Source organism: Sinohyriopsis cumingii, chromosome 8 (genome assembly GCF_028554795.1).
Source record: "Sinohyriopsis cumingii isolate HCF-2022 chromosome 8, ASM2855479v2, whole genome shotgun sequence".
Lineage (NCBI taxonomy): Eukaryota > Metazoa > Mollusca > Bivalvia > Unionida > Unionidae > Sinohyriopsis > Sinohyriopsis cumingii.
In genome coordinates this window covers 68,638,482-68,649,226 of record NC_142968.1, presented here as the reverse complement: position 1 = coordinate 68,649,226, position 10,745 = coordinate 68,638,482, and the positions used below count along the sequence as shown (strand labels likewise).

The window sequence follows — 10,745 nt, the reverse complement described above, 5'->3', positions numbered from 1 at the left end:
ATTCACCAAATAAAATACCAAAATCCATCTCACTGTCTGCCAACACAAGCAAATATATTTTCTAAAAACGACTTATTCAAGCAACACTTCTGATGCATGTATTTTTTAGTTTTCCAGAGATTTCGCCCTTTACTTGTAAGTGATGATAGGACCAGATTATATAACCGTCTTAAAAGGGGATACATCATTTTACACGGATAAAGCCCTATTTGTGTACAAGAATTCGACTGCTTATAGAATGTTGCTTAATTTTATGGCACAGTGGTCATGCATATTTTAGTATTTGTATAACTACTGATATGACTTTATACTCCATCACAGATTGGTTCCTATGTAGTGCATTGTTACAACAGCTGTTTGTCCTCCATATCCTTCCATTGGGATAGTCTGTCTCTAATACAATGTATAAATCGCAAGTCTTCTTGGACTAACACATACATACATACATACATACATACATACACCACACACACACACACACACACACACACATACATACATACATACACCACACACACCACACACACACACACACACACACACATACATACATACATACATACATACATACATACATACATACATACACATAGCATTTCTCACTATGTGCTTTCATTTCAATAATTTGCTGCCTTTCTCTGTATCCAATGGTCTCAGTTCATCAGCCCAATGGTCTCTCTAGTCCCAGGTATCAGTTCCTCAGTGTGTCAATCTAAGATGGGGTAATTTCGAATTTTCGATGAAATAATCAGCATTGTCATCATCACCACCATCTTCACTATTATCTTTGTTTATACAAGGCAACTCAGCGAATAGAGTTATCTCAGCTGAAGGCTCTCTTCCAACTATCTTTAAAAGCTAGCAAAAGGATCACCCAAGCAACATTTAAAAATCATTTTTCTACTGACAGAAATACATGTTGATGGATACAATTAGTCCTTTATTGCAGAAATTTTAGCATCGAAACAACATCCATGATTAGAGATGTTTACTACAAGCGGTCTTTTTTATTACAGGAATCCTTTTGCCAGAGGATGGAAGCGAAGTTTACTTTGGCCATGCAAATGCAAATATTTCTCAAGGATACATAATACTAAGTATAGTTATACGTCATAATATATTAAATGTAATAGTAACTCCTAGTCTGATTTTAAAAATTGAACGTTTTTCCAGTTATTAACGTTGGTAAAGCAGGCAGTCTAGCAGACATTGCTGTGATAAGATAAAAATATGCCATAAGTTGTGTGTGTGTATATATATGCTTAGAACAATACTATTTTAGTCATGTTTATACTTTACAAAGACATCTAAAATACAATATAGATTTACCAATCCGTTATATATGAAGACGTTGGCTGGATACAAGAGCTTTCAGTGCGTATGAACTAGGACCCAAATATAAAATGTTTCTACACTTTATACTTTATCCGTTTTCTCCACGTGTAAGCCTTCCAACACCGTTTATTGTTTTTATCCGTTTTGTCCACGTGTAAACCTTTGTAGACAGCTTTAATAATGTAAGGGCTTTACTGTCTCTTTTGTAAAAATAACTATCACTGATTAATTACAATGATCTAAGAATATATGAATGCAACGGACATTTTTTAAAAATTAACCTATACTGTGACTAGCTTTTGCGTGTCACTAACACATCATGAACAGTTTCAGAATGCGATAGTAATGTGTATCTTAGTAAACATCAGAGAATGAAAACAGAAGATACGAATATTTTTATTTTAAAAATTATTCTGCTATAAAGCTAAGTATAATCGTTTTCCACTTTTGACTTTATTTTTCTAAGACAATAGGTTTCGAACCGGCGGTCTTTCAGTTTTGAGTTTGGCACACTAATCATTGAGTTACGGGGATTCGCGCGCGCGTGTGTGTGTGTGTGTGTGTGTGTGTGTGTGTGTGTGTGTGTGTTGGTAAAACAACACAGCATTAATAATATGAATATTTATGGATAAGCATGCCGATAAAGCTTTCATACTCGACAAACGAACCTTTCTCGTAATTTGTTTTGCTTTATTTTGTTTCTTATTGTCTTTAGTTTTGTTTCTGGCATCTATGTAGATAAGGCGCTTGCGGACACCTAGCTTAAGATAGGCGTATCCTGGAACAAAATCTCCTCTCCCATTTTATGTTGCTCAAATACAAGAATCTGAAAAGATACGTCAAAATAAATGGCTGAGAAATGAGCGGATGGGTGTTTTCCATACATTACACTGATTGGTGTTTTCCATGCAGTTACACTGACGGGTGTTTTTCGTACAATCACCCTGATGGGTATTTTCCATACAATTACACTGATGGGTATTTTTCATACAATTGCAATGCAGTCAGCATTTAACATGAGAGTGATAGCCTTGAGAGAGTTACGTGATACGCCGCCAAAGAATTTCCTTCCTTTTTTTTCTTTTTCATTCCGCTCTCTGCAGTATACTTTAAAACATACACACCAAATTTTTTATATATCCTTCATATATACTTCTTTACAATTATCAATTGATCTCAACATTGGTATGAAAAAGTGAATGTACCTTAGTGTATGCAAAATTGGTAACCAAACTTCAAATTAAAGGTAGAAAGAACTCACCGTATTGTTTCCCTTTTTCAAAATGGGTCCAGGAACATATAATGTATGCTGGGGTCCAATTGTCCAGTACCGGCCCAGATTAAAATTGTTCACATACACTGTCCCTTTACTCCAGCCCTTGGTAAAATAAACACAGATATAAAACTTGTCATGAGAAGAAAGGACATGTACACGAATGAAATTGTTACTTGTAATAACCATTAAACTACATGACAACAGCTCAAAAGAAATCACGTGACAGTTCAATCTCTAATTCAACTATTTATTTAGACTAAGTTCAAGCTATATATAAGTATCTTTGTTCAGTTGACAATTTTGAGAAACAAATATGTTTACTTTACATTTTCCCCAATCATCGTTAATGTTAAATGCTAAAAACGCTACTCGAGGCTCTGCCTCCAAACTCGGAAAACAATAGACATAGTTTGGATACAGCGATACGAAAAACATTTCGCAACCTAAAAGCCCAATCATTAAGAACAGAATCGAGCTGCTTCCAATAAATAAAGCAAATAAATTAATGCTGATTAGTTTGGATATTTACGGGCAATTTTAGAAATGTGTCCTTGGGTTTTTCTGTGGCGGACAAATGGAGAGTGGCTGTGCAGAGTATTGGAGAATCGGCGTTCGGCTTGTTGGATTTCCATGCCTTGCTCTCTACTGCCCTGTAATCAGATTAAAGAAAACACAGACATGAACATATAAATGGGGAAGAAACTAAAAATATTGACTTTTTGAAACATATACATTTATCAATATTTGAAAAGAGCATTATGAAAATAGTAAGGCAATTTTGAGCCTTGCTTGAATATCTCAACCAAATGACCCGATCGTTACAGAGAAATACAATGCGCGTGCATTTTATTAAATCAATAGCACAAGAATTAAAAGTACACAGTAATAGATAACAGCGGCATCATTACGCTTGTGTTTGATATTCAGGTGATATCTCACCTTTAACGTAATTATACAACTTGATGAGGTTTCGATGAGACTTTGCTTATATTTAAACTGATATATGTTTTCTTGCTCAAAACAATTATTATTTGATAACATACATTTAACATATGAAACTCAATAGTTAAATTTGAAATAAAATTATATTTAATTCTATTTTATGTCTCATTAGTAAGTTCAGGATTTACATTTTATGCAAACTTTATCCATCAAATAGAAAATCCAAGATGTCGAAATTAAACTGGAGATAGGGTATAAAACATCAAGAGCTGCGATATGTTAACAAGCTGTCTGATCATACCAGGGGCTATCTTCGGGTCAGCATTTTGCGCGTTCATTCATAGACTGTCCCTACATTTCATGTTTAATAAACAATAATATTTTACCTTTGTAAAAGGTTCAGCTTCATTTCCAGTGGGAAAATGGTCCAGTTCTTCAACGGGTTCCCGTTCAGATGTACATCTCCATTAACACCTTAAAGTTTGTGCAATACATAGTAAATATCAGACATAATTCCCAGGGAGGTAACATCCAATATGCCTATGTTAATTCATATCTCACTATGAAGTGGGAAATCACTGGATTTCGCGAAATATTATCCGAGTTCAAAAGTCAACATAAACTATGCAATTATTTCAGTTGTTTACTATTTGTTAGATGTTACGATTAGAAGTCATTAGTATTTCCTTATAAATGGGTACTAGAGTACACAATGCGGACAATATTTTCAACAAAATACATTTAACTATTACTTTATTGGCGCATTTATACATTACAAAGAAAATTCGGTCACGTGGGTTCTTTGGTTGTACCATTATTGGTAGAATAAAAAGAATACTGCACAAAAGTAGTGCCACGAATGTAAGTAATATTACGCGGGAATACAATGATAAAGTTAGGTTCGTTGATAAACTATCAAAACTTTCATTATTGTCCCGGTGCTTTTCGATAAAATGCGGCGATTAATATAGTCCACCATATGCGTCATTGTTGAATGGAGAAAATTCCAACCGAGGATCAGAATTTTGCTTCAGACACAAGCCTATACAAAATTCTGATCCCAAAAATGAAATCTTCCAATCCCCATCGATGCGTATCCTGAACAAAAAATGATAGTTGAAATCAAAATGGTGTAATGAGAATATTGATGTAGCTGTGGAAAAGCAACGTACCCATTGCTAACTCCCCTTAAGATATTCAATGTAAACTATAATTGACATTCAAACACATTTTAGCGTTCAAAGAACAATAGTTGCGATAGCTAAGATGGTAGCATTATACAGCGTACGGATCGTGAACTGTCGATAGCTGACGTAATGATACAAATGTGAACAGGTAAAACAAATAAATTCCTCTCTTATCAAAACAAACTGTCAAAGACAAAAAAAAATGAATCATTGATTCAGCTTTGATACATTATTTATTCACCCTTCATAAATAATAATGAGAATGGGGGCATTCAAAAAGAACAATTACAACAGCAAATTTTTCAACTTCAAATTAGACAACAGAAGGTCCAGTCCTTCACGAAGGTACACTACAGTAGGTCGATATGTGCGCTGAGTATATTTTTGCGGGACACTTAACTTCAACAGGTGTCCGGATTAGTAAGTAAACTGTATAGAAAATAATTTTTATCCTTATTGTTATGAAAGATCATTTAAGGTCAAAATTGTCCCTGAGTCAGGATAAAGGTCAAAAATTGTCACCGAGTCAGGAAAAAGGTCAAAATTTTCCTTGAGTATAGATAAAGATCGAAATTATCCCCGAGTCAGGACAAAGCTCAAAATAGCCCTAGAGTCAGGATAAAGGTTAAAATTGTCCCTGAGTCAGGATAAAGGTCAACGTTGTCCCGGAGTCAGAATAAAGGTCAACATTGTCCCCGAGTCAGGATAAAAGGGCGCGTGTGAAGTAGGATAAGGATTTACGGCATTGGTGTTCGCCTGGAAAATGTCTATCCACACCGACACGCTAGAAAACAGTATCATGCCAGTGTGGACAAGCGTGCATGTATTATTCTGCATAATTCCTTCACCGTTCCAAACAGAGAATTGAGATACGACTAAGGATGACCTGCAGATGTGCCCAACCGATTTGCAATTTTGTTCCGTACACCGGAAGTGTGAAAACACTTTTCCATACGTATAATTCAATTAAACAATGGTATTAATTTCAGTAGTTTTGATTATTGCGCAAATCCTATAGTTCACCTTAAGACAGAGCCTTGAAACCTTGGAATATGATTGGGTGTTGTCGCAAGATGAGACCTGCAACGGTCTTGTCTATTTGTTCTAACCCCTGTGGGCGTGAATGTCGCCCATGGGTTGTAACTCAGAAACTATTTATAGCAACACTTTTAACTAACCCTCAACTTAATAGATTTAACAATATTAATTCAGATATGTGGTTGACATTTTCCCTGGGTGTATCGCTCCCTTGGGTGGAGTGAGGTCTATATAGGTTTATTGTGGCTGAAAAATATTTTCACCCATGACATTTCTTTCTTCTTAAAATTCTTGAATATGAAATTCTACATAACTTAATTATAACTAATGAAATGGGTGCAATTTGAGTTTTGATCTGTGTACAATGGCAAAAGTAAAAACTGAAGCGACAATTGTGCTGATAAAAAAGTGTGGATCATAAGTATCTCGATACATATACTCCTTTCTTACCTTTTCTTTCCTCGTTGAAGTAATTGTATCCGGCTTCGACGTAGTTCACTCGTCCGTGATTCTCAACAAGAATGTCCAATCTGTTCTCTTGCTGTATATGGCAAAAAGAACGAAGACACAAACTGACCTTGCAACAAATGTATTCATCAAAAATGAAACAGATAAATTAATATGTAACCTAATAAATGACGAACTCCACGTCCAATAATTTTATTCTAAACCACAGGGGGTCTGAAACGGTTAACCCACTGAACACCCCTTGGGCAATAAGGAATAAATATCTTGGAATGATTTTGAAATCTTAAAATTGAAACCTGAACTTTGACATTCGTCTTTAATGTCTAATGAAACATGATATGGCCAAAAACAAAAGATAACCGGTGTGTATTAACCAAATTTTCGGTAAACATTTAAGGAATGAATTCTGTAAACAAATTGTGACGACTCTATGGTCTTTTGCTAAGTGCCATAAAAAGCAAACCCAACAAGTTTAGTACAATTCAACTCGCAATTTATTTCCCTAGAACACAAAGTGAAAAATTAAAAGGAATCTACAGAATTGTGAATTAAATTGCAAACAATCCCAAAAGTTGTATTATAAGTCCAAACATAAAGAGTGTTCAAAATTAATACCAGGTCTTTAATGTGCAGATGTACTTAGAGCCTTGAATGAGCTGATGTGCCAACAGTCTCAATGTATCAAAATGATTTAATACAGACTATATTTTAATGAATTTATAATAATCCAAAAATATTGTTTCAGTCCGAACAGTCCATGAGAACTATATAAGTTCAATTAATAATTTCAATAATTTGATTCCTCTCAAATTATATCTGAACAAAATAGTAAACAATCCCTGAATGATATTAAAAGGAAGTATGAATAATACTGCTGATCAGGACCCCAATCGACATGTGTCGCAATAGCTTTTTCTGAAGAAACACAATCATCTTAACGGAACCTTACCCCCAAACTGTAACCATTCTTTTTTTAGAACATATGGTCATAACCAAAGTAAGACCTTAAACTCAAAACCAACTAAACGTCTATTTATAACTTAAAACAAGACAAAGCCCAAGCACACAAAATAAATTAAATGTACATAACCCAAAACTCTATCCTCAAACATGAACAAACGTCAAACAAACAAACAAAATAATAAAATATTAAAAAGCAAGAAGAAAATGAGAGACCAGTAGCACTGCCAAAATTACTTTGAAATCTTTTGTTTAAAGGCGGCTGTAATTTACTGCAAGCATGTGTGTGTATGTGTTTGAGAGAGAGCTAGAGAGAGAATCAAACTTTCATTTGAGTTTGATACCTAGAATGAAAAATGCAAATATGCAACACGAAACAAGCCACCAATTAGTCCAGGGACATGTGAAATTCAAAGATGATTCGAAAGCAAATTAACGTACGAGACTTAACTACAATACACAAATATTGACGCACGTTTGAAATTAGTTTTTCACGCAAATCTTAAAGTGAGACTCGACTGTACATTCCAAAACCAATTGAGATGAAGTAGTCATTACAATCGATGTAGTATATAATACAAATATAGATTATGGATTTACATCCACTTACCCATGTTGTTTTAACATTCTTGTATTTCTCTCGTCACACACAACATGTTGACCAAGGCAAATATATCACCGCATCATAGATAGAGAAAACGAAATTCAGCAATGTCAAGATAATTTATCATTTTCTGATCTCACGGACTCAACTATGACATTTATATGAAGCGTGTTAACAACTGGAACTTAAATGCTCTGCAAAATTATTTAAAATACCTGATTCAGATATGCCTCCGTCAACGTCAATGAAAGGCTTGTATTTGTCCAATCCAAAGTAGATACCATCTTCCCGTTGATAAATATCTGTTTTAAAAAACAATAACAATGTTTCTTATCGTTCAGCTTATTAATTATTCACCTCTTCATCCATTTGCTGACAATTAAACTAAAGTGTCAATTTACTGAAAGACTTCAATATCCTAATGGAAAAAATAAGGTTACATTTAACTTCCCATTATATATTTTTTTTGAATTTAAAATATTTTCTTTATATGTTTTGCCAAACAAAATTATTTAGGTTTTTATATTCCCTCAGTAGGTAAACTAGATGGAATATCTTTAAATAAGTGATTACAGAAAGACAATACTTACACAGATATGGTTAGTTGTGTGCTTTATTTACTGATGAAACTTCACAAATGTTTTTCTTTGACCTCTACTGATCCAGAATAATCGTATTTGTCTTTATTTCAGAGTCCCTCTTGAATCTAATGTCCTAGTTATTTTGCAGTAATCTGTTTTTCCCAACCCCACACCTTCTAGCAACGTGATCGTTTACTTGGCTGTATAAATTATACCATATCTAAGATACTATTTTTAAATTGATAAAAATACCATAAATTGTCTCTTACCTGCGCCCTGTCCAGAGGCACAGAGGTAAAGGTGAGCGTATGATTTCCAGTAGGAATTGTCTGGTTGCAGCGGTACATAACATAGCCAAAATTCTGACCGCAATCCTTGTGGATATTTAACATCTCCATGGTAACTGGTGTTTCCATAGTAACAGGATTCTGGATCGTATAAAAATACGCTGATATACTGTACAGTGGCGTCAATATGACTGGTGTCACCCAGAGTGATAACTCATAATGTCACCCCCTTGGACATCCTTCCGTAACATACCATACAAAAATTGTATAGACAGTCATTTTGGTGTCACCCTTTCTGATGGTGTCACCCAGTGCGGTCCGCACCCACCGCAGCCCCCTAGTGACGCCAGTTATACTCTGTTCGAGAACATACCTCAAAATATAAATTGCTAAGTATCGAAAAGAAACTATTACGTCTGGGGAAATAAACATATATTTCATTGGTATTTCGAATTGTTCTTTAAAATTAGACATGCAAGTAAAAGAAGCTGATGTACTGATTCGGCGAGAAAAGTTAAGTATTACTACTTTTAAAAAATCGTCTCATCAGTATTAAAACAAATAAAAAATATTGTTTTTTAAATGCTTCAACATGGTCACTATAGATAGATTAAATTCTGAAAAGCTGCAAACTTGCTTGGATAATACAACTTCTAATTAACATAAACATGCAATCTCTTGCAATCATAAACGTACAACCTCTCTTTGGCATAAACACTGTCAAAGTGTGTTTTTACCTCAACGAGTCGAAGGATGTCTTCGATATCCAGATAACCCGAGACGTTCACAGAACCTTAAGTAGAAAAAGAAATCTGCTAGCAAAATGTGTTAGTCATAACCGTTTTTGATGTGTAGAAATCAGTACATCCTAGTAATTTAATTTTTTTATAAGTTAAGCTTTAATGCTTCACTTTTTCAGAGAGATATTGCACTTCAACTCAAAAATAATGGAGACTCCATTGGAACTACTTCTACAGAAGTACAGCGATCAGTAAAAAAAAAAAGTTTTGATGGATGGCCAAAATATATTGGAATATTTTATATAGAAAAATAAATTTTTGTAAGAATGTCGAGCTTTTTATTCCTAAAATAAATTCCCTTTTCAAGCAATAGAAACAGACATGTCAATTGCTTGTAGATGAATAACATGTATTGAAAATGAGGTCCTCAAAAAATATCCGTGTCCTTTCTTTTTTTAAAACAAGATCTTAACACGGTATAAGAACTGTCTTGAACAAATAGAAAATGTGCATAAGACGATGGGACTGTTGATAGACAAAGTGAATAAATGCCCTTTTTGCTTACCAGAATTTTAAAAATCAGTTAATGTTGCAAAAATAAGCAGACTTAAAAACATAGAGACTTGAAAATAGTCTTTGTGATTTCATATAATTCAAGTCTAATTTTCTTCTAGCCCCAGCATGACAACTTTTCTAAACAGTAATACATTTGTATCATACGGATACCGGAATACATTGTCTCTTAAAAGGTTTTTGTTAATATCTAAGTATTTACAACTAAACGATGATAAACGGTAATTCCAGAAGTGTCTTGATTATTTTATCATTGAGTATTGTATATAATAAGGACATTGCAATGACTTGCAAAACCGGAATAACTGTGCTCATTTTAAATTTTGTGCATGTATGTATGTGTTGTGATGTGATTTGGATTTTTAATGTAGCTTTCACAATTTTTCAGTCATATCTCTACGATGTCTGCATTATCCTGACACCAGGCCGATCAGTCCTAACACTAACCTCTTAATGCTGAGCGCAAGCGAGGCTGTTGTTAGTACCATTTTTGTAAGTCTTTGGTATGACTCTGCCTGGCATCGAACCCACGACCTCTCGCATCCGAGGCGGACGCTCTAACCACTAGGCTACCGGATTGGTCATGTACGTTTATATATTGTATTTTTGTGATGATGGTTATATATATATATATATATATATATATATATATATATATATATATATATATATATATATATATATATATATATATATATATATATATATATATATATTTGATTTAAGTTATATTTAATGTAATTTAATTGTTTGT

General features: G+C 34.0%; 1 protein-coding gene across 2 annotated transcripts in view; it reads right to left on the bottom strand.

Moving 5' to 3' along the window:
- Window positions 1-1,715: 1,715 nt before the first annotated feature.
- The window catches only part of LOC149793762 (beta-galactosidase-1-like protein 2), a 29,662-nt gene continuing 20,632 nt past the window's right edge, over window positions 1,716-10,745 (bottom strand). For both annotated transcript variants that reach the window (XM_089967748.1, XM_089967749.1), the window contains exons 11-18: window positions 9,416-9,471; window positions 8,661-8,819; window positions 8,026-8,112; window positions 6,229-6,319; window positions 3,940-4,027; window positions 3,141-3,261; window positions 2,597-2,713; window positions 1,716-2,161 (exon numbers count right to left, since the gene is read on the bottom strand). In XM_089967748.1, the coding sequence (XP_089823874.1) occupies window positions 2,093-2,161; window positions 2,597-2,713; window positions 3,141-3,261; window positions 3,940-4,027; window positions 6,229-6,319; window positions 8,026-8,112; window positions 8,661-8,819; window positions 9,416-9,471 (788 nt within the window). In that variant the 3' untranslated portion in view covers window positions 1,716-2,092. The remainder of the gene's footprint in view (window positions 2,162-2,596; window positions 2,714-3,140; window positions 3,262-3,939; window positions 4,028-6,228; window positions 6,320-8,025; window positions 8,113-8,660; window positions 8,820-9,415; window positions 9,472-10,745) is intronic.